The 25,872-nt window shown below is 40.5% G+C and overlaps 1 protein-coding gene across 1 annotated transcript in view; it reads left to right on the forward strand.

The window, feature by feature from the left end:
* The window catches only part of HTR4 (5-hydroxytryptamine receptor 4), a 373,357-nt gene that overhangs the window by 159,610 nt on the left and 187,875 nt on the right, over positions 1 to 25,872 (forward strand). The window contains exon 3 of the mRNA XM_066589831.1: positions 23,657 to 23,782. Coding sequence (XP_066445928.1) covers positions 23,657 to 23,782 — 126 coding nt within the window. The remainder of the gene's footprint in view (positions 1 to 23,656; positions 23,783 to 25,872) is intronic.

Below are 25,872 nucleotides of genomic sequence, written 5' to 3' on the forward strand. Positions count from 1 at the left end.
ACCAAGAAAAAAAAGTTAATTAAAAAAGTCACATAAACATCAATAAATATAAGTCGTCCCACAAAAAATAAAAGAAACAAGTTCCCATAGAGCTCTGTCAATGGAAATAAAATGCTCTGTGCTGACACAATCTATTTGTAAAACAAAAGTGGTTATATTGTGCAAAAACAGAAAGTATGTAAATCGTATGCTAAATGCCTTAAAAATAAATCCCAGTCGTGTTATTTTTTTTTTCATTGTCCCTCAGAAAAAAATTAATAAAAATTATTCAAGATATATAATGTACGCCAAATAGGTTCTTACAAAACCAGAACTTGTCCAGCAAAATACAGCGTGTCATACAGCTACATTGACAAAAAAATTCAACAGTTATATCCGCAGGAACACATAGTGAAATTACTTACTGGTTGCTAAGGCTAAAATGAGTTTAGTCACTAAGGGATTGAAAATGGACTAAAGTTGACTGAGTTATGCTCCAAATATATTTACATGAGGCATAAAATCAAAATTTATAATAAAGTGACATTTTAGAAGGTTTTTTTTCCAATTTTAATGTGACTGTTAGGGCTGACACTCACTGGTGATAGTTTCTTTTTTGCACTGCAAGAGCACATGAAAACTCTTGCCTCGCAGCGCAAGAAAGACGCCGAAATAAGACAGGGATATCACCAGTCTTTTCAATGGGGCTAGCGCTGCTAGATATGGAGAATACCACGGACTTCTGCCACAGCTGTGACAGCTGTGGCAGAAGTGCAGCATGCTATCCCATTGCTTTCAATGGGATCGGCGCTGCTGCCGGTCCCATTGAAAGCAGTGGTTTGTAGCAAACCTTGCAGTATGATTTTCGGGGAAAGGCTTGAACTATAAGCCCTTCCCTGAAAAGCATCAATAAGTGGTAAAAAAAAAAAAAAAATTACTCACCTCTCCGCCGCTCAGACGCGTCCTCCGGCTGGCTCCCCAACACTGCTCCCCGACACACAGGAGTTATATTCGACTGTAGGATCAAGCTACACTTTTTTTAGCAGCTGCACTACAAATGTTTTCCCTATAGGGTTACTTAGTATCCACTAAATCACAGGTTCATTTTTCATACTGTATTTTAGAAAAAAAACGATGTAAATAAGTTTATTCTCTTTAAAACCACATCTTGGAGATGCCCATTACACATGTGAGTGTTTTATTCTGAGATGCTGTGGCATTGCAAAATAACTGCACTTTGAAGTTTCACTTGGAGCTGTGCACCCTTCCCAAGTCACAGGAGTCGGCTGTGCAAGCCTCTGCCAACTGCAAGAAGACTGGCAGCCCCTTTCCCTGCTTGTAAGATGGGAGAGAGCTGTTATTCTGCATATAGTAAGCAGAGACAACCTGGCACAGCCTACTGATTAACTTGGAAGTCAGCTTCAAACTTCAAAGTGCATTTATTTTGAGATTCTGCCGCATTTCAGAAAAAACACAGGGTTAATGGGCATCTCTGTATCGGGTTTATGCTGCCTGTGGTTCGGGCAGCATGAATCTAATAGCAGAATCCCTTTAAGCTAGACGATGCTATTACAATATCTTAATGTGTAAAGTATGTGGTTTTTTTTAACTTGGCTTTTAGTGTAAGGCCTCCTGCGCAGGAGCATATTTGCATTGCGGGTGTCCGCCTATGGACTCCGCAGCAAATACAGCCTGTAGTATTCAATGGGAAAACGCCATTTCATCTCCGCGAGCGGAAATAGATTGCGATTTTCCGATCGTGGAGAATAAATCGCAGCATGCTGCGATTTTTTTTGCAGGTTACGCATGGCTAGCTTCTATTGAAGTCAATGGAAGCTGTCCGTCCCCGGGGCACTTTCACAGTGAGCACTGCGTAAGTATTGCGGGATATGCGCCACCTCCCAGTGCTGGTGGCTACTGTGCATCCACGCCGGAGGGCTGGCCGGCACATCCGCAGCGTGTGCAGAAGCCGCCGGACTGGTATGCTGGAGTCACTGGCTGGGCACCAGGTCGAACTCCACTGCAGGAATCTTGTATGTGGGGTCCGACCCGTCCGTGCACAGGAGGCCTAAATAGAATATCTAGCATGTTTACTTAATTCACACTTTCTGTTTTAGAATAATATTAAATCTGTCCTTTAAGAAGTTGTTTAAGTGTAGATTTTTTTAAAAAGCTATTCCAGTAAAAATGTATGCTTTCCACATGACAATCTGGGCAGAGACCTTCAGTCAATAAAGAGATTAATAATCAGCCAATCTAGAGGATCATTTTATTGCTTCATTTTACAGCTCTGACCTTGCAATTACAGGACACAGTCACTTTTACAATTCTTCAACAGTACAGGTGCAAGGCAACAATTTGAGCATGCTGCCATAAAAGAATGACTTCTTTACAATCTTTTCTCTTCACTGCCTGCCAAAAAGTAATGAAACCTCTTTGTTAGAAAAGAGGAACATAGACCTGCAGTGGGTTTGATACAATGTATTTTTTACAACTTTAGAAGCAACCGTTGATATAGTTGTACTTTTAGCCTCATTAATCCTGAACAGATGTCAATTTATTAAATGGTCACTGATGTTTCAACAAACTTTGCATAAATCAGTCATAAAAGCAAATATAAGAAACTTTGCAATTAGAGATGAGCGAGCGTACTCGGAAAAGCACTACTCGCTCGAGTAATTTGCTTTATCCGAGTATCGCTGTGCTCGGGTCTGAAGATTCGGGTGCCGCTGCGGCTGACAGGTGAGTCGCAGTGGGGAGCAGGGGAGAGCGGGCGGGAGAGAGGGAGAGAAAGATCTTACCTCCGTTCCTCCCCGCTCTCCCCTGCAGCTCCCCGCTCCGTGCCGGCACCCGAATCTTCAGGGACGAGCACAGCGATACTCGGATAAAGCAAATTACTCGAGTGAGTAGTGCTTTTCCGAGTACGCTCGCTCATCTCTATTTGCAATATATCTTGCTAGAGAAAAATGCCTTTTTCTTCACTTGTAAGCCACTTCTCTATCCTCAGCCTTCTGCACTGATTCACTCTGAAATACTGCCAAAATTCCTCTCGAGATGATCAAGTCAGGTTACATGCTGCCCATAGAAGTCAATGGAGTGGAAAAAGGGAGAAAAAAGTAGCTGCAGAAAGATAGCATAAGTTTCTTAGCTCACCACAGTGCTTGATTCACATCTACACTGCTCAGTACTGCTGTATGACATCTTTTATGCTGTTGCCGCTTCTGGGGAGGTACTACAGAGAAAAAAAGGGAGCTGAATCACCACAAACATGTATTTGCAAAGCCACGGTATAAATCCGCAGATTGGATTTTGTCGTCTGAACATGCCCTAATAGGAGTTATCTAAATAGGTGGTCTAAATAGAACCCTGGCAGGATATTTCTTCTTTATGTCATTATCTTGGGACCAGGGACGTAACTATAGGGGATGCGGTTGCTCCCAGGCCCAAAACCCTTAGAGGGCCCATAATTCCTATCTTCTCCATCTTCTCCATATAGTAAGCCTAGTAGTATGAATAAAGCATTATGGGGGCCTTGTTACAGATTTTGCATTGGGGCCCAGAAACTTCAAGTTACGCCTTTGCTTAGGCCCATTACTATACAGTTCTGTGCGCTACTTTTTGTGGGGTATGGCCATTCCTGTAGATTGTGGATCCTGTTTGTTCATATAAATAGTGTATCTGTCTCTCTGAACCACATAGTAGAAATAGAGGGTATGAGGAATGGAAAAATCAGGAAACATACTGGTGTAATCACACACAGCCTGGGAGATCGAACCTGTAGCCTGATTGGATATCAATTGCTGAATTGAGATATCTGGTCATCAATGAATAGACGTTGGCAGATCTGGTCCAATAAAAATTTGGCTGCTTATTTTACTACAACATTTTTTTTTTTTTTTAATTTAATATTGTACATATTTTCAGTGTGTCACATTTGAAGAACTTTTTCCTTTTTTTAAAGAGAAATAAAATAAAAATGGGTTTTTTATTGTCTCAATAAAAGCTTAAACTTTTTTTTAATTCATTTTTTGTTTTCCCCTAGGGAACCTGGGGTCTTTGATAGAACCTTACCTTGGAAGCTATTATGAAGCACTAGGGTGCTGATAGCTAGACAGAGGGGACCCCCTCCATTTGTCAGATTACTTAGATGTCTTGTCCATTGTGACTGCTGCATCTAAAAGGTTAAAACAATTGGTGATCAACGTTATTGGTCTCTGAATCTATCACTAAGTCTGTTAGAGACAGGATATCAGCATGCACAGCACGATTGTCTTCTAAGGCCTTGTTCAGACGAGCCCTGTATTAGCGCAGTATAGGCACGTGAAAAGATTGTAGCTATACTGGACTAAAGATTGCATTAACGGGCGATTTCCAGCTATTTTAATTAGCTCGTTCACACGATCAGAGGTGCGTGATCCATGTCTTCCAGCTCCCATAGGAGTCTATGGAAAGCATGCACCAAAGACAAGTCAGGTCCTATCTTTTCTCGCACCACTGATCTGAGATGCTAGAAATTGCAATCGCATGTCTTATCATTGATTGGTGCAAGTAATTAGCACGTCTAAAATTCCTTCATGTGAACGTTTCTGTAGGAAACCATGGTTTCTAATAGACGCAATCTTTTCATGAGCCTTAAATGTGCTAAAACCACACTCGTGTGAACAAGGCCTAAAGTAAAGCCGTAGAAAGGTGGTGATTCAGAATAACTAACCTGAATGTCCGCGGTAAAAATACTATACAGCTGCCATTAAGCAGTTAAAGGATTGTTGATGCCAAAATGCTTGGACAAAATTGGCATCAAAAATAGTTTTCGAACTTGGAGAGAGAATCAATTCATTTGAGTAGGTGGTGCTGATACTTTATTGCTGGAGGTTAGAGAAGCTGATGGCAACAGTGGCTTCAATTCCAAAAATTTCAAAGGTTCTTCAGGAAACAACTAGTTTAATATTTCTGTAAGAAAATTATATAAACCCTCATTCTCCTATCTTTAGAACGCTTTAATCTATTATCTTATGTGGGGGGTTTCTATTTTAAAGGGGTTGTCCCGCGGCAGCAAGTGGGTCTATACACTTCTGTATGGCCATATTAATGCACTTTGTAATGTACATTGTGCATTAATTATGAGCCATACAGAAGTTATCAAAAGTTTTATACTTACCTGCTCCGTTGCTGGCGTCCTCGTCTCCATGGTGCCGACTAATTTTCGGCCTCTAATGGCCAAATTAGCCGCGCTTGCGCAGTCCGGGTCTTCTGCTGTCTTCAATGGGGCCGCTCGTGCAGAATGCCGGCTCCGTGTAGCTCCGCCCCGTCACGTGCCGATTCCAGCCAATCAGGAGGCTGGAATCGGCAATGGACCGCACAGAAGCCCTGCGGTCCACAGAGAGAGAGGATCCCGGCGGCCATCTTCAGCAGGTGAGTATGAAGACGCCGGACCGCCGGGATTCGGGTAAGTACTACCCGGTTTGTTTTTTTAACCCCTGCATCGGGGTTGTCTCGCGCCGAACGGGGGGGGGGGGGGTGTTAAAAAAAAACAAAACGTTTCGGCGCGGGACAACCCCTTTAATGTATATCATCTATATGCAGAAATTGTAATTGTGGAATAGACAGAGCCAAATAAACAAAAAAATCCAACAGAAGAGTCATGGCGTATGTGAGCTGGGAATGGTATTTGTGTTTTTATTTTTCTATTACTGTCAAGATTATTCAAGGGTTTTCTTTAAATTTTTAATATTTTGTCATAATTTTTTAGAACATTTCAGTGTGTAGCAGAGATATCATAATCCCAATCACAAGAAGATAGTATAGAAACAGAAAAAACCTCAACCCCTTTGAGCTACTTTAACACTTGTTGGTAGACTATTGTGCTGGTAGAAAAATAGAAGTTACTTACTTCACTGGGGGGATCTGGAATCAACCATTTTCCCTCATTCCAAGCTTGCTTTAAGAGATGCAAAGGTCGCGGTAATTCTTCCTTAGTTTCTTCATTAACGAGTTTCCAAATAGCAGTCAGTATAGGAATAACAGGGCATAGGAGCAGGTAATAAATGGCAACGCGTTTCAGGGTTCACATGCCCCTTTATCAAGCCTAATAGTGGGTATCCTTAAGTTATCTCTTCTTTAAGTAAGGATAACCACTATTAGGCGTGATAAAGGGGTATGTGAACTCGCGCTGGTCTCCGACACTGCTGCAGGCTTCCGTGTAGTCCTGAATGCCGACAAAGCATTTCTTCCTAGTAGCGGGGCTTGAATATTCTGCCTCCAGCAAGCGATTGCTCTGATTGCTTTATTGAGTGCCGTGTCAACCAAGAGACCCGAACGCCTACTGCTAGGTATTATAGGACATCCCCTGGAAATAAAACAGTGTGCCTCTTCTGGGGCAAAAATGAATATAAGACGGTGTCTTATTTTCAGGGAAACATGGTATATGCAGAAATTGTAATTGCAAATCCAATACTGGGTCTGGAGAGATTCTAAGGAGCTTGACAGAGAAAGAGGGGAGATTATGGTCCAAGAGCAGGAGAGGGGAGTTAGTTAAGTGGGAACCAGAGCAGAGATGGAGTAAACCAGATCAAGAGTGTTGCCATCCGTGTGAGTGGGAGAAGCAATAAATTGTGAGAGACCAAGGGAGTAGGTGAGCAATAGAAGCTGAGAGGCAGATGGGCAGGTGGGGTCATGTATGGGGATGTTAAAGTCACCTAAGATGAGTGTCGGAATTTTGCAGGATGGGAACGAGGGGGGAGACAGGTAACAATCAGATCACGAAACAGGCGGGAAGGAGCTGGGGGGCAGTAGATAACTGCTACTCACATGGACAGGGGACGGAAAAGTTGTAGCATATGTCCCTCAAAAGATAGGGGGGAATGACCTGGTAGGTACATTTAGGAAAGAGAAGAGCACCTACTCCTCCCCCACGCCTGTTTTCCAGTCTTGAGATATGGGAGAACTGCAGACTATTATAAGAATGCAGCAGGGGAGGGCAGTGCCAGACTGCTGTATCCACATTTCTGTGAAAGCTAGCAGATTTAGAGATTTAGTAGTAAAAAATTTGTGGATGGTGGGGAGTTCATTGCATGCTGACTGGCAGTTCCACATTTAAAGGAGTCAGTGGAGGGTATTCATGGGCTAGTAGTTGGGCTTCAAAGGTGTTTAAGTGATGCAGGTATGGGTAATAGTTAGGAGCAGTGGAGGAAGGACCAGGATTGGTAGAGATACCCCCAGCTGCTAGTAGCAGCAGGATAGCGAGGGTGTGCAAGTGGTTGGGAGATTTATGAGGGCGGCTGTTGTGTTTTTCAGGAGAGAGGGGCTGATGTAATTAGAGTGCTCCAGGGGTGAGTGTTGGCAATAGATTCTAAAGCTAAAAGCAAAGTTGAGGATAGAGGGGACAGCATTAGTGATGTTTGTGATGTGCAAGGCATTTAGGCAGAGTTTGTCGCCTGCCTGTCTTACTGCCATGTTTAACTGCATGAAACACTAGATTCAGCTCACACTTCAGACAGCTATAATGGTAATACTGATTTTATCATACAGCTTAGGATACAACAAGGATACAGCTGGGAGTGTCTACTTAGATTGCATTAACTAGGAAGCTGGAGTTAGCATTGCAAACCTAGTGAAAATTAATTAATTTTTAGGTTTCTGCCATTTAGTGTAACTCCTACTCTTTGCTGTGGAGAGTGACTGGAGATTCAGAAAAGTGTTTTTTGGAGTCAAAGTTAAAACAGACCAAGAAAATATATTACATACACTTCTTATAACCAGTGTTTTTTGGAAAAATTATCTGCTGCAGGATTACATTTTCAGACTATATCAATTGCTTGAAAAATTACTGCTCTAGTTTTATTTTTATGCAATTTAGGGGCATTGATAGAGTCATCTATGAGACATAATGACAAGTTTGTAGTGTGGAAAAAAGTGATGCATAGCACATCTGGATTAACAAGAATACATAATTGGAAGCTCACCATTCTGTGCTGTGATAATATATGGTTGTATTTGGAATACACTCCATGTCCTCTAATTATGCCCCCAGCAGCGCTATACAGTACATCCCTAAATGTATTGCATGCAGATTTCCCATAATTACATTTTTTTACAATTCATTGAACATACACCAATTATTTTGGAAACATTGTGTTAATCATTGTACACATTTTACAAGGGCTTAACTGTCTCTTCACTTCAGAAAGTAAAGACAAACTATAATTTTCAATGTATGAGAGATGAGTCACATGATATATACTATCTATAGAAAGTAGCCTTAAAATTAAGATTGCATATATGACATCCAATCCAATGTCCATTCAGATGTAGGAACAGAATTGCACATCTGCCACGTGTCAACACACCCTAAATACTTACACTTTTAGACTATTGAGGCATATGAAATGCCCTGCAGCTCTATATTATAAAGGACTAGAGCAGTGTTCCCCAACTCCAGTCCTCAGGGACCGCCAACAGGTCATGTTTTCAGAATTTCCTCAGCATTGCACAGGTGATGTAATTATTATCAGTGCCTCAGACATTGCCACAGGTGTTCTTACCATAGGATATCCTGAAAACATGACCTGTTGGTGGTCCCTGAGGACTGGAGTTGGGGACCCCTGGACTAGAGTATATAGTAGTATGCAATAGTATACAGTAGCATGTAGAATGCCATGCTTTGCCATTTGGTGTTCCTTTGGTTGCCATATGTACAGAGCTATTCTCTTATGTAGCAATGATAGTACAGAAAAAAAGCTGCATGAAATCAGAGCTATATTACAAGTAATATGACTGTGTGCATGATTCCTTTGGGTCATCTTACATTGGATGATTCTCGGGGCCTAATTGCCCAACAGTCGTCCCAACAATCAACACTCCTGTGCTTTCTGGAGGTGGGCCACCATTGCAGTAAACCTTTTACACAGACCAATCATTTTTTTTGCCTGCATAAACTGAACAATGAGCAAATTATTGTTTGTCATCCAGTTGCTGGCAGTGTTTGCATTGAATAAATATCATTCGTTTTCACACAATCCAGCGATAAACTGATTATCGTTCATTATAAGAGTAGTGAAGTTAATGCCTGGGAGTCTAGGATCCTTTCAAAGGGATGAAGTTTATTTTTAAAAGAAACTCAGGATTTTTGAGAGATTCTGAACCTAAATGTCGTATTAGTCTACATGGTAATTGGTATTTGAAAACATCTAACAATCTGGAAAACTATTGAGATGGTGGCCTGATTTGACTCCAAACACTATACATACTGATATTCATGACCTTGCATCTGCTGGTCTCCAAGGACAGTCTGGGTTTTGCCTTTGATATTAATGTCTTGCGGCAATTTTCTTTGCCCTATGGTATTTGCTGTACTCTGTATACAATGATGGACATCTCAGATTAATTATACACTGTTAGCACTTGAGAAGTCTTTATTATCTTAGATACTTAGATGTGGGAATTTGTGAGCCAGGGCAGTCAGTAGCTGACATGGGAAAGTCATCTGCTAGAGGCCTTTAGTTCTGCTCCAGACCTGGTAAATTACTTCTTGAGGAAACTGATGTGACATGATTTATTCTTATACCTCTTAGTTATCCCACTGCTTGCAAAGAGCACGTGTATATTCTAAGTGACTAAGGAATTTTGCCTTCCAAACTAAAGACAATAAAAAACCCAATATTTTCTATACTTATTACAAAAATACACTGTGTTCCAAACTATTATAAGTCTATAAGATGCCTTGGACATTCCCATGTTCCATGTTCGATGTTGTGTACCTGATCCTGTGCAGCAAATGTTCTGTTTGGGAGCTTTATGTTGGAAAACAGGACAAAAACTGAAAGTGACGGTGAGATCTCACTGCTACACAATTAAAGAAAGACAGAATTACCTGTAGCGGAGCACTTTTCTAGTCAAGGACACAACATAGAACACGTGAAGGAAGAATTTGGGAGTACAAACTTATAACAACTTTTGACACTTTCAACAGAGGGCTAAATTCTACAAGAGGATTCATTTATAGCACAGATAACACTGCTGGCCTGATGACCCCCTAACACTAATTCAGAGATCATAAAACCTTCACACCTTTAGGCCTTACTCACAGAGGCATTTGCAGAAACACAGCTTTTTTTAACGCTGCATTTACGGCTTTTTCAGCAGCTTTGGTATGCATTTTGCCACCATTCTGGCTGCATTCTCAGCACAGCTGAAAACGCAGAGAAGGAAGCTGGAAAAAAAAAGCAATACTCACTTAACTGGCGCCGTTTGGGTCCCTGCTGCTATTTTCTGGAGCTTTGGGCACTTGTCAGCACCAACAAAACATCTGTTGCTGGTGATGGGGAATTAAATTCCTGCCTCCAGTATGAGATTGCTCTGATTGATTTAGCCAGCGGTCGATGAACCATTAACAGCCATTCAATGGCTGAGCCAATCAGAGCAATCTCTTTCTGGAGGCGGGAATTTCAATCTCTGTCACCAACAATAGATGCTCTGTCAGCACTGACAAGTGGCCAACAGCCTGCCCGAAGCTTCAGAGAACAGCGGCGGGGACCCAGATGGCGTCAGTTAGGTGGGTATTACTTTTTTTTTCTATGTAGTGTAACGCTTGTGTGTAGCACTGCCAAAAGCGTGGTACCAAGTTATGCCACATTTTCAGCAGCAGTAAAACTGCTGTTCATTCATTTCAATGGCCAACGCGCAGCTGAAAATGGCCAAAGATAGAAGAACTGCATCTTGACGCTTGTGTGAACAGCCCCATTGAAATGAATGGGAGCGTTGTACAACCTTTAGTGCAGCGCTAAAAAGGCCTTGCTAAACGCTGTACAAAAACATCTCTGTGAGGTCTAATTGTGGAGATCGCTTTATTTAGATTTTGACATAACATAAAATATGTTGTTTCAAATTTATTATGCAGAATTCTGTTATAAAAGCAAAGACCTACATAAACGTATCATTTCCAACATAAATCTGTTATTTTCGGCATGCACAGATTATTTTTCAAAAAAATAAACACCCTAAATCCAAAAGATTATATTTCAAGATCAAGTTACAAATTGACATATGAACCCTTCTTTGATATGACTTGAACAACTTTCTTATCCAATGATAAGTCCATGTGTAGTTTCTGCTTGCAGTTCATTAGAGGATGCCAGTATTGCCTTCCAGAGCTTCTGTCTTGAGGTATACTGATGTCCCCTCTCATAGATCTTCCTTTTAAGGATGCTGCATAGTTTCTCTAAAGAATTAAGGTCAGGAGATGATGGCGACCAAACCATGATTTTATCTTCTTTTTTGCCCATAAAGGAATCAATATTTGTTTCTACAGCATAGGATGGAACATTGTCGTTCACGTAAAGAATTTTTTTTATACCATGCCGGAAAACACTCAGTTAGGAACTCCATATATTGTTTCCCTTCAGAGACCCTAAATTTATCCTCCCACTTTATTCTATCCGAAAACGTCACTCCACCACCTCCTTGCTAATGTCTCACTCTTGTAGGAACAGATGGGCCATTCACCAGCCATTCAGAACTCCATCCATCAGGACCATCCAATGTAGTATTCATGGAGAATAAAACTGCTTGCAGTGGGTTCAGAAATATACGAAGACTTATTTTCAAACACTTCTCTTTGTGACTTTTGGTTAGGGGTAGCGTAACTACAGCTTTATGCACAACTGTCAGCCTCTGGAGGATCTTGCAATAAGAGGTTTATGGCATTCTAGACACAACAGCAGCTTCAAATACCGGTTTGCTGCTCCTCAGTAGCATTTTTACAACTGCCCTTTAAATAAAATTAGTTTGGAAGAAACTTTCCTTATTAAGTCTTTATGAGATTGTATTCGCCTGTGCTGTGAATCACTCACATATCTTTTCACAGTTTGATGATCTGTCTTCAGTTTCTGTGAAATATCAATTATTTTTATGCCTTTTGCAAGACGTTGGAATGCTTTCCATCTTAATGAAATGTCGAACATTTTCTTTAAGTAACTTTCCCTTTAACCAAGATCACCCGGCAATTAACAAACCTGTCTGAGATAGATTCCACACAGGGAGCCCACAGTGGAATCGACCCTGCTTTCCCATCTCGGTCTTCATTTTTCTATCCTGCAGATGTGTGCAGAAGCACCGCCGCACATGCGTAGTAGAGTTTTTTCTTTTGTCAAACTCCTGCTTTCACGCGGAATCCGCGGCCCATCCACAATGTCAATTGTGAATAGGCCGTGGATCAGACAGCTTCCATTGACATCAATGGAAGCCATCCGAGTGGGAACCGCACTAAAAAGTAGCATGCTGCGATTTCATTTCCACACCCGAAGGTCCGTAAATCAAATCTGCATACTGTAATTCAGTTGCGGACGCCAATGTTTCCTTATGGGTGGCTTGAACTGCGGGTGCCCCGCACGGATTCCACAATTCAAATCCACCTGTGGACAATGGGCCAAAGGAGGTGAGAAAAATAATGAACTATATTTTAAAAACGAAAACCTGAATTTTAATTGTACTGAAATTGTATTAATATTTAACTTTCATAATAATTTGGAACACAGTGTACTCTGCTATGACGTTCAGGAGAATAAGCTCGTTAAGCCTTTCTCATTCATGACTCTCAGTTGTGTAGAAGAATCTCACACCTTTTTTTTATCCTTATAGACCTGATTTGGTAGCTTTAGTGGTTCTGTTCTGCAGCATAGCCTGTATAGCCAACTCATATGGTAGCGCAGCATTTGCTTGTTAGGTCAATGTAGGTGGTGCTTAGAGAAACTTTGCTGTGCAATCTGCAAATGATCAAGATTAAAAAAGAATTGAGATATTTGTATGGTTTTTTTTCAATGACAATACATTGCTTGTATTGTTACTGCATATTGATTTTACCTTTGACCTTCTTGGTGTAACCTAAGAAACATGGCATAGAAACATTTTCAGGAAGTCACATATATCAAAATCCCAAGTAAATAAATCATTCAATACAATAAAGATCATATTTCTTTATTCTGTCCCGATTCTGATTGACCTCACATGACACAGGGAAATCCTCTGACTGCCCCTCTTGCTTACTGTACCCACATTTCCTCAGGTCTATTTTCAGGCACAGGCCTGTCCTAATTACAGCTGAGTCAAATGCCTCTCTGCTTCTTACAAAGCAGAAAAACGATTAACCAGTCCGGTATTGTGATTCTTCAAATGAAAGCAGGGTCTGCATTTTGTCATGCGGAATTTAGTTACTGCTAGATGTGGATGCCGAGAAGTTTTGTACAAGTGTTGACATAAGGAGATGATTTATACCGTCTTGCATTATTTCCAAATTAAATTTGTAAGCTTAATATGGCCAAATCCGTCAGCGGTGTCTCTGGGATACCTGAAATAGCAGACACTAAGTCAAACCTGCGACCCTGACCTGTGCAAGTTCTCTTGTATTCTTTTTATACTTGCATAAAAACAACCTCATATTTTCCAAAAAGGTAAGAAAAACATGCCGTGATCTTCATCATCTATGGCTTTATGGTGTTAATTGCATTAGCTGAAGCATCTAAGGCCTGGGTGTTGCAGCCGTAATACCAGCACTAAAACATGTCCTTATCCTTATTACTGTCATATGTAAAAGTCCTCAGGCAGTTTTGAAATGGAGCAATTAAAATCAATTGTGCCACTAAATAGTTATGTTAGTGTATATACACATGTGACAGATAGATTTTCCACAGCGCAATGGTCTTTGGAAAATTGAAAACATATTACAGTAGGAGCAAAGTGAATGGGATTTTCAGAAATCCTGTTCACATGCTGCAGAAAATCTGCTACATGTGTTCAAGTCTACAAATGTCTGAGCAGCATTGGGTACGTTTCAAGTTGCAAAATGTGTTTTAATTGTACACAGAAGCCAGAATAGGCTTTACAAAACAAGGTTACAAGTTGTAAAATGTAGAGATTAGGGATGAGCGAGTATACTCGCTAAGGCACTACTCGCTCGAGTAATGTGCCTTAGCCGAGTATCCCCCTGCTCGTCTCTAAAGATTCGGGGACCGCTGCAGCTGAAAGGTGAGTTGCAGCGGGGAGCAGGGGAGAGCGGGCGGGAGAGAGGGAGAGAGAGATCTCCCCTCCTTTCCTCCCTGCTCTCCCCCGCAGCTCCCCGCCCCGCTGCGGTACCCGAATCTTTCGGGACGAGGGGGAGATACTCGGCTAAGGCACATTACTCGAGCGAGTAGTACCTTAGCGAGTATACTCGCTGATCCCTAGTAGCGATATCATATGTTGATCATTCTTAGGAAGACCAAGAAAAGTAAAAAAAAAAAAAACAAGGAAAAAATATAAGCTTCAGGCCTCATGTCCATGGGTGGGTTGGATTCCGGATATGGGAGTCCGCATCAGAATCCGACTCTGCCTGCGGCCAAGGACCCTGTTCTTTTTTCTGTACTGTGGATGTGTGTAAAATCACCGGGCCGGCATGCCGGCACACATGTGCAGTATAGGTTTTTTGTTTTTTACGCTTTATTTTTTTCAATAGTTTTTTTAATTGTGGACAGGCCATAGATCAGATGGCTTCCATTGACTTCAATCAAAGCCGTCCATGTGGGAACCGGAGCAAAAGGGAGAATGCTGCAATTTCTTATCCACGAGCAGAAGCCACAATTGGTTTCTGCTCGTGGACATGAAGGATTCTGCAGAAAAAATCCGCCTATGGACATTGGGCCTTGAAGTAAGCTAATATGTAGCTTATTAATTGGATAAACATTTGTAGCAAGCAAAAATACTAGGAAGCAGGTAGTTAGAAAATGCATGAACATACACAACAAGAAGAGTGGCTTCACACGGGAATTATTCCACCAGGACCCACTGCAAGACAGTATTTAAGCTGGCCAAAATTGGTAGTGTTAACTGTGGATTTTGATGCAGAATTGTAGCCACATTTAAGCAATTTTCAGTTCTTACTTTAAAATCCGGTTAGCTGTGCAGATTTTGATGTAGTGTTTTCCGTGCGTTGCGTGCAGATTGCAAGCTAATTTTAATCGTGGGAAAGCACCTCAAGATGGAAAAGAGACTATAGGCTGCCTCACAAGGAGAATTCAGCCTATAGCAACGTTATTGAATGTATCACTCCAATGTTTGTAGTTAAGTGATTGGCCACATGTCCTCTCCTCTGGTCAACAGAGGCTGTCATGTGATTGGCACCAAGTGATATTTGTCATGGGTGACCAAACCTCTCAACCACAAAAAGCAGAATAATACACTTAATGCTGTCACTGTCATCAGCATTCTCTTTGTGAGACAGACTATCGGGACAGAACACTGATGGAAACTAACAAACCAATGTGAAGTCGAGCAAGCATGGATGGACCCGTAGTCATGATGCGAAGTGCAAAAGTGAGATGTAAGTAAGGGCATAGTCAATTCAAGATCACCAAATCTGTAGAATATTTCATTTGTTACAAAATGGATCACCTGGGGTGTTGTAGAAAATGAAAATTATTTATTGAATTCACTGTAATAAAATCTGTTAGAGCATAGCCATATGGGTAAGCTATACCAACTGACCAAATGCATAAGTCATTTTGTGAAATTATTATTTCAGATGACACAATGGAAGGTAAAGTTGCCTCTTAAATACTAATCTTATTAAAAGTGGCCTATATTACGATGATGGACATCTACAGGACTCATTCTTAAAAATTGTAATCTCAGTTCACTGACTACAGAATACTTGTTTTTCACTACCAAATAAATGAGTATATAAATTATTACACCTAAACAAGAAACAGTGTGCCAAGCTTCTGGGTATTACCAATGGAGATGACAGTTGGGAGTCACCTTTTTATTTGATGGAGTGTAGTTCTTGTAAATAGCTTAAACACTTGTGCTCATAGAACAAACTCCATGAGTTACACAAGATAGGACTTTATAATTTTGAGGTATGTGGTGTGCTGTAATATTAAAAATGGATAATATACCTCATTGCATAATGGTACGGATCATTATTGTGTAGTAGTAATCCTACAGTCTTTCAATAGGCAGTAATTCTGTCCTACTGTACAATGTCCCTGGGCACAGATTTAAGGGAACCTGGCAGATCTTATGAGCACCATGAATTAAAGTTTATGGACTTATAGGACAGGAGTTGCTGAGTCCAGGGTTTAATTTTCTATAGTTATCTGCTTCCCCGTTCTTTTGATATGCATACACATTGAATGCAAAGATGAGTCTTAATACATGGACCAAGCGGTGGTTTCCAATATATGGTGAAAAGAACACCTATGGCTTCACCCTTAAACTTACTTTAGGGTGCTCATAGGGCCACAGATGTTTCCTTTAATCTCTTAGGATTTATGACTGCTATGGTCACCTGATCTTCCAGCTCATAAATTATTTTTTGAGGCGAATTACTGTACTAAAGGCAAACATTTATTTGTTTCAACTGTGCTAAGCCTTTGCTAACAACCTAAAGTGCTGTGGGGTAGCTCAACCTTTGCACAGATTTTCAACCACTGCTGTCACAATGACTGGAATAGAAGCAGTGCTAGAAGCTACTACTTCAAAACTACAAGCAAACTTGCAAGATAAAAACACGGTCATAAAACACAGGGTTCATAAGTATTAAAGAATTTGATATTTAAATTAGGTTGTAATTTAAAAGCATTTTTATTTATGAAGAATTTTTTGTAGTATCTGGAGATGCCTCACAGGTACAGGAATAGGAAGATTTCAAAGTATTGAATTTTAGGTAATACAGTATTAATATCTTAATAGAGGCAGCCCTACCAACCAAAAAAACTTCATATTTGAGAAAGTTAGACAAGCACTGTTCAATTTGTTGGAAATAATGTGGGATAGTTCTTTGGAACAATGTGCATGAGGGAAATGACAGTTCAGTTCCTAGATAAGTTAATGAATCCTATACCCAAAGGAACAAAAACTTACTTTTAAGTCTAGAGATAACCAGGTCTGGGATATTTGAGATTTGGTAACAGTTTATAAGAGATGCTACTAAATTTTATTTAATATAGCCATACCCACAGGCAGTGACATTTCTGGATGAGTTAAATCAATAATTACATCATCCTCGAACAGTCCAATTTTATGTTCCCGTCTATTTATAAAATCCAGTTACCTCTTTTGAGTTACTTCTGCTAATGGATCTATGATCAAAGTAAAATTATATTCAACAGTGTGAACATTTTGGAAGTATATCCTGATTCTAAAACGGCAGTAGGTGGATTGTTGTATAATGCCATAATCGAAGGATATGTCATTCCAAATATTCCAATTCTCAGCAGAATTGCATTTAGATGTCCCTAGTTGACCCAATTTATTGCCTTCTCTGCATGAAGAAACAGAAGCAGATATGGCATCTGAGTCCTCTCAATATAGTTGAGGAGGTTTATAAATCTACGTGTGCCATGTAGTGAATACCTACCCTAAACAAACCCCACTTGGTGCTGAGATATAGGAGTTGGCAAAAGATCTGGTAATCTATTAGACAAGATCTTTTCATAGAATTTTAAGTTTATATTAGGTTGTGAAATAGGAGGAAAATGTCCTGCTCTATCAGGAGATTTCTATGGTTTAGGAAGCGCTAGAATTGCTGCACACAACATCTTTTGGAATTTTGTCAATTAAAGATAAAATGTGAGAAATTAAAATTGATTGTAAAACTTTTGATGTAGTAGTCTAACTAAGGTCGGTCTCACACAGGTGATCCGGATTCCACATGCATGAGCCCACTGCAGAATCCGACTCTGACCCTAGCTGGCGACCCCACGTACCTTTGATTTTCTGTATTGCGGAGGACCGTGGATGCTCGCTGTTGGACATGCCCAGTACAGATTTTTTACAGATATATGTTTTTCCCATGCCATCGCTAGGCAACGTCGAGGGTACCTGCAGCCCATCAGCAATGTCAATTGCAGATGGGACACAGGTCAGATAGCTTCCAATGACTTCAATGAAAACCGTCTGTGTGGGATCCGCACAAAAATAGAACATGCTGTGATTTTAAACCTGCTTGCAGAAATCTCAATCACTATCCGCACAGCTGAGTGGATATACCAATGTTCTATTTTTTCAATGTGTGTGGAATACCGCGGATCATCTGCACGGGTGACAATCGCAGATTCCGCAATTGAAATCTGCTAGTGTGGGACCGGCCTAATAATAGTCATTTTATAGTCCATCAGCACCAGGTGCGTTGTGGGATAGAAGTGATCTAATAGTATTTATAATTTTATCTAGGGATATAGAGGCAGATAAAGCTTCCAGTTGCTCAGAAACTTTAGGGAGTGAGACTGAATTTTAAAAAAATGAATATTCCCATACTAGTCAGTTGGTGGGTCACTGGGTCATCACCTAGATTATAAAGTGAAAAGTAATAGTTAACTATGAAATATCTTTCAACTCCTTCCATTAAAATGTAGGGAACTTTAAAGTTATCAGACTGGGATTTTAGGCATGAAGCCAACAGTGCACTGGCTTTATTAGTTTGACCATAGCCACAAAAAAGCAGACAGTGATAATTAATGGTACACACACTGATTGGGTCACCTTTACTAGTAGGGTACAACAGGGGGCAATACTGGGCCCTATTTTTAAAAAATATTTATTAATGATCTGGTAGAAAGATTGTACAGTAAAATGTCAATATTTGCAGCTGATACAAAACTATGTAAAGTAATTAACACAAGAGAGCACAGAATGCGATTGCAAAAGGATCTGGATAAGTTGGGGTTTTGGGCAGAAAAGTGGCAAATGAGGTTTAACACTGATAAATGTAAGGTTATGCATGTTGGGAAATACATGTTACCATTACACACTTAATGGGAAACCACTGGAAACACTGACATGGAAAAGGACTTTAAAGGGATTTTAGTTAACTGTAAGCTTAACCGAAGCAACCCATGTCAGGTATCTGCTGGCAAAGCAAATAAGATCATGGGGTGCATCAAAAGAGGTATAAGGGCACACGACGAGCTTTATTATTCTTCTTTACAAGTCACTTGCCAGACCACACATGGAATATTGTGTACTGTTTAGAGCACCGTTATTCAAGAAGGACATATCAGAGCTTGAGCAGGTTCGAAGTCTGGTAACTAAAGTAATAAATGGAGCATGTAGACTACAATATTCAGGGAGGGTATCAAAATTGGAGTTATTTAGTTTAGAAAAAAGATGACTGAGGGGCGACCTAATAACTCTGTATAAATATATCAGGGATCAATACATATATATCTCCCACAATCTATTTATACTCAGGAGTATACAAATTCAGTTCTTGTCTTTTTATCCGCAGCAACCAAACATATAAAGTGGCCCCTTATGTAGGCTTTATGAACACACCATATTGTAGAGAGTTGTATATCAATTGTACAATTACCACCAAAGAAGTCAAGAAGTACTGAAAGTATTTTGGAAGAATATTTGGAGAATCAAAGGCACTAGTTATTCAATCTCCAAAGAAGCATTATGTTGCAGTTGTTACACTGGTCCTAGAGCACACATAATAGACTGACCTTTGCTTTGCTGTGTAGACTAGGGCATGTTAGCAGAGTCATCTTTATAACGTGCAATTTAAGGACTGCCTAACTGTACTTCTGTGCCACAGCCTTTCAATTGTTTTACAATGACCTTTGTTGCAAAGATAAAAATAGCTTCTTAATGGTTTAATATTAGATATCTTGTGGCAGAAAGTTATCACGCTCATGTTCCATTTGGCTACAACAGTACAAAAAGCTATATATCTACTACACATGGATAAGGCACAGATGTTGAACTCACCACTTGTATATATTAATCTGGTAATAAGACTAATAACCATTCATTGCAAAGGCTGACTTCAAAGAGACATTATGTTTAAATTAATTTTACTGTGTGACTTTTATAATCCTTTTCATTGAGAAAATTAGGCACGCTATAGCCTGCTGTTTAAATACTATTAACCTTCTTGCCTTATGTCTATAACAGAAAGATTAAACCTCTCAACTGTTACATTTTACATTGATCGCAGCTGAGATCTGATGTTCTGGATAAAATGACAGTCACCTGGAAAGAAAATAGGATTGATATTGTATATATTAGGTATTCCAGGGATTCGTTAGACACACAAAATACAGGGAGAAGGGATTTTTCCAAACCATTATTTGTATACGCTGAACAATTACCAACCACAACACTACACAGCATATCTAATAAAACGATGCTCCTATAGGACTTACTATGCCTTGCTATCAGTGTTGCGCTGGAATTCTGGTATAAGTTGCACCTTTTTGGTGCAAATCAATGTATTCATGTTTACTATTGATTTGTGTAAAAAAGAACAGATGTTAAGACTCACTTTTCCAAAGTGTCTACTTAACAAAGACAGGTGTATTAATTGAAACTTTTTAAAAGTCCAGAAATCTTTGAGCAAAGCTGCTCTACTAGTTGGATGGTATAAAAATTCTATAGAATTTTCCCCCTCTGCTTTCTATCACTGACCAGTTACTTACCTACTTATACACATTCTCGCCCTGACCAAAGCATTCTCATTTTATATACCAACCTTTTATGCTGCACAGTATCAAATGCTTAGAAAAAGTCCAGATGCACAATATCCAATGATTCTGCCCAGTCTAGAACTTACCACCTCATAGAAGCTGATTATAAACCCATGCTGATATGGAGTTGTACAGCCATTTTCCTTGAGGTACTCCAGGATAGCATCTCTTAGAAACCCTTAAACAATTTCACCCACAATAGAAGTAATACTTAGCAGCCTGTAGTTTCCAGGTTTACTTTTTGACCCCTTCTTCAATATCAGTACTAGATTGGCTACGTGCCAATCCAGTGGAACAGACCCTGTCACTAAAGAGTACTTAAATATAAGAAACAAGGGTCTGTGTATCACATTACTTAATTCCCTTAAAACCAGGGGGTGTATGCCATCGGCACCTGGTGATCAGTGGCATAGGAAGGAGGGTGTGGCAGGTGCGGGCCACCCTGGGTGCAATCACTGAGGGTGTGACATCTGCATCCTCCCCTTGAACAACAGCTTGTACCAGCAGCACGCTTTAGTAAGCCCACACTGGGCTGTACCAAACAAATATGCAGCAGCCACCCAGAAACCCAAACCACCATTTCCAAAATATGTTGAAATAAAAAGAAGGCTTGGCAGCATAAGTAGGTGCAGATAAAAGATAGTTTATTCACCCATAACACAAAAAAGGAACAGAATGTTACTCTGCATGTTCATCTCCCTCACATATATCTTCCCGTAATGTGGGCTATAAATATCATTTTACATAGAGATAACCCCCTCCCACTTTCTGTTTTTTATCATCCTTTCTGAACAGACTGTAACCCTGTAAGTTCACCGCCCAGTCATAACTTTCATTCAACCAGGTCTCTGATATTCCCACTATGTTGCAGTTTTCCTTAGACATTGTTACTTCTAGTTTGTCTACTTTATTGTTCAGACAATTAGCATTAGTCACCCTACAGTTTAAAAGATTTGGGTTATTTTTTAGATTATGTGTATCCCTATTAACTTTTCTGCCAGTTCCAACTATACTTGTCCCTCCTGCAGCTCCACCCCCATTTCCATTACTTAGTCCCAGGTCACTGTCTACACTATTTTCCACCCCTATCATTCTGATTTCCCTCCCCCCAGTCCCTAGTTTAAACACTCCTCCAACCTTCTAGCCATCTCCCTCCCCCCCCCCCCCCCCAGCACAGCTACACCCTCCCCATGTGCGGTGTGGGGGAGAAGATAGTTCTCATCACCTTCATCTCAGCACTGGACAGAGAGCAGTGTATAGTATGCATTAGGCAGTTAGAAAATTACGTTGACTATCTTGGACTGAAAACTGGACCTGTAACCAATGGATTGGAGAGACAACTGCAGAGAAGAACAATAGGCAATATACTCCCCCTCCAGTTCCAGGACAGTATTTTATCCCTGGATGAGAGGGTCACATTAAGGCCTCGTTCACACGAGCGCTGTTTTAGCGCATTATAGGTGCGTGAAAGTATAGGGTCTATGAGAAACAATGGTTTCCTATAGAAGCGTTCACATGAAGGAATTTTTGACGTGTTATATACTCGCACCAATCAAAGATGGGACATGTGACTGCAAAGCTCGCATCTAAGGTTGTGGTGCAAGAAAAGATAGGACCTGACCTATCTTTGGTGCGTGCTTTCCATAGACATAGTTTGAACGGGCAATTTCACAGCTAATTTAAATAGCTGAAAATCACCCGTTCATGCGATCTTTAGTGCAGTATAGCCGCAAACTTTTCATGCAACTATACTGCGTTAAAACAGCGGTTGTGTGAACAATGCCTAAACATCATAGCCACCATTCGCAGGCTCATTAAAGTCATTTGAACATTGAAAAGATGGAGACAGTTGAATCTAATTTCTATTTAATCACAGGTAAGTTTGATTTTGCAGATTGTGCTATTAATCATATCCTGGCATCGTTTTCAACTTCTCCTGCAAATAAACAATTTTTCTGGAGATGTTTTAGATGGTGTACTTAATATTTAGGAGTGTCAGCAGGGGCGCCCCAGGAGGCGACTGGAGACTACCTCAGACAGCAGTTTACAGGAGCTCAGAGGTGCGGCAGGTTGTCACTCGCTGGTAATAATTTTTTACCATTAATGGCCAGTAAAAAATAACTGCCTGCTGCGAGCCAGCTGGGCAGAAATCCAACAGGCATTTTACTTATTCAGCCTGCTGCTCCAGTCTGGCTGCTGCTGAGTCTCTGTCTGTTGAACTCGTCCTCCGCATCTACATGCACCATCTTGCATGCAGTGTAGATGCTGGAGGGAGAGGTCAGTGGTCAGACTCAGCAGCAAGTGAGGGAAATGCTTGTGTGGATGCTGCTGGGCTGGAGGTCTACAGGAGGGGAAACTTTACTACTGGGACTTCAATGGGGATCACTATTACTAATAGGGCATACTATGGGAGGCATTATCACAACTTTAGTCAGATTTCCTTCATCTCGCAACTACATTTTGCTAATGTATGTTTGTTAGAGGTTTGAGAGGAGTGTGATCAAAAACAAGACGATACTGTTAAACCCATATGTATATGTTTCCGAATGTTTGTTAACAGTTAGAGATGAGCGAACGTACTCGTTAAGGGCGATTTCACAATCGAGCATTGCTATTTTCGAGTACCTGGCTACTCGGGTGAAAAGATTCGGGGGGCGGGGGGCGGTGTGGTGGAGCGGGGGGTAGCAGTGGGGAACAGGGGGGAGCTCTCTTTCTCTCTCTCACCCCCCCCACTCCCCTCTGCAACCCCCTGCTCACCCCCGGCGAGTACGTTCGCTCATCTCTATTAACAGTGTATTGCTTGCCAAATTTATCCAAATCTTACAAAGTCACCAATAGGGAATAATTCATTTTTGTCAAGATGTTAAGTATTCAATTGAGTCGAACATTAGTTGCAGCTATGAATGGTAAATCGTCTTAGTTATGCGGGATGCACTGCTTTGGAATTTATCTCTAAGCAAAGATACAGATTCCCCTTTCAGAAGTCTGGCAAAGCAGGGGACAACTCTGTGTGACCTCTCTTTCGACAATATTAACCAAGTTATATTTATATACTATTAGGCATTTGGGGTATACTTGAAGGTTTTATTTCCATGTATAGATATACAATATTTTATAAACCTCTTTACCTACCTGTGCCACACAAAGTCTTACTAATTTGGGATTTCTGTTCCTAATAGAGTACAAGAGGGATTCGGTGTGGGGGAGAAGATAGTTCTCATCACCTTCATCTCAGCAGTCATCTTGATGACCATTCTGGGTAACCTCCTTGTGATGGTGGCAGTATGCAGGGATAGACAGCTAAGGTGAGTCACAACTGGGATCCTATGGGTGATACTTTGGGATGGGTATGTATTAGAGATGAGTGAGCATATCCGTTAAGGCGATTTACTCGAGAGAGCATCGCCTTTTTTGAGTACCTGCTGGCTCATCCCTGAAGATTCGAGGGGCCATGGGGGTGAGTGGGGGGTTGCGGAGGAGATTGGGAGGGAGAGAGAGATCTCTCTTACTCTCCACCCAGCTCCCCTCCACTGCCCCGCGTCGCCCCCCGCAGCCCCCCCCCGAATCTTCAGAGACGAGCCAGCAGGTACTCGAAAAAGGTGATGCTCTCTCGAGTAAATCGCCTTAATGAGTATGCTCGCTCATCTCTAGTATGTACCTGTTAAAGTATAATAACAGATGAGCATGCTTTAAAATTGTCTGTGTATATCCACCTTCCCCCAAGGCTTTGCTAGTTGTAGAGATTTGTTCGAACTCTTTGCACTTCTTGTTACTGTCTTATAACATTTATTATTAATAAGATTCCTGCCTGTACAGTATTACGATTGCTTGAACTACAGAATAGAAAACACTTCATTCATGTAACGGGATTGCATTGGAGAGAGCCATATAAAAATAATTAACCCAAAATGTAAGGAAACAGGGCACTATATCTTCCTAACATAAACCAGATTCCATCTCTGGTTATCTAGATATAGGACAATGAGTGGAGCAGAACATTCGGTAATGTGAACGATTTCCTATCACTGTGATTCAGACAATGAGCTAGCCTTGACTCCGATCATCCTTATAGCGTGCAATTTGAGAAACGTATAGTCTTTCCATTTCCTGAACCGCAACACCTCCTCTAGAGAAATTCAACCACTAATTAGAGAAAAGAAACTCACTGTCATATTTGTAGAGGCTCATTATATAAAGACCCGACCCTGTCTTTAATTGTAGATAAATATATCATAGAAATTAGCCTTTGGCTGCTTTTTTCCCCCTTCTCGTTTCACAGCTTGGCACCTGTCAGGATTATTGGATGCAACATAATGAAATTGCGATCTCTATACAATTCGTGAGAGGCACAAAAACTTAAATGCTTATTAGTAGAGAAGTCCTGGAAGTTTTATTCAGTTTAGTGTACTAAAATACGAAGACTAATTTCTTATGCAGTTTAATCCCATCGCTGTTTTAAGTTTTCTCTTCTTTACTAAGAACCATTTATGTGTGGTCCAACACGATGTTAGAAGTAGTAATTACATATAACTGGTGTGCAGTAAATAAGACGGGAAGACAGTCTTTTGCATCTCATGTTTGTTCCAAGGTCCTATCACCCAGGTCATGCTGCCACAGTGGCATGCTAATCCTACCAATGTGAAAGGTAAGTTCCTCTCAGTAGATCTGTGAAGTACCAATCTTCTGCATCAACAGGCTACTATGGAAACAATCCAATTCAGAAGTAATTGCTGGCTGTTATTAGGTCAATATAATGTCATCTGCACAACCTGAATACAGCAGAGACACAGATCATGTCTTTCTTGCTGCCTTGTGCCTGGAGAAAAAGAAGAATGGATAGATAAATATATTCCCCAAAATTAAAAATAGTACAACAAAAACGTCAGGTTAGCACAGATTACCAGCTTTCTATATTGCCACCAAGACTCTTGTATAACACAAATGTGTTCAACCAATGCACAGTATGGTACCCCAAACACACAAAACATAATATTTTGATTTAGCATGAAAACTTTTAGGGAATTAAAGGGTTAACTTTTGGAGATATTAAATTGGACAAACCAACTGCATTACAATAAGTCCAGTGGGTGGAGTAGAATTACCGGCTATATCCACGTGTCTAGAGTTTGCAAGAATTTCAATTATTAACTTCCAAGTTACACTGGAAGTAGTTTTTTTCCCACAAACTATATAATTAATCTTCTCGGCACCTCTTGCTCTATAACATGCTGCCTGCAGATCATTTCAACAAGACTATTTCCCATTAAAGGTTTGTGTTTTAAAACATTTTGCTGCTAACTATTTTAATGAAGCAACACGCAACAAACACAATGAAATTCTAAAGTGAATGGTTTTATTTAATTGCCAATTAATTTTTAATTAATTGGGAGCATAG

Source organism: Eleutherodactylus coqui, chromosome 2 (assembly GCF_035609145.1).
Source record: "Eleutherodactylus coqui strain aEleCoq1 chromosome 2, aEleCoq1.hap1, whole genome shotgun sequence".
Lineage (NCBI taxonomy): Eukaryota > Metazoa > Chordata > Amphibia > Anura > Eleutherodactylidae > Eleutherodactylus > Eleutherodactylus coqui.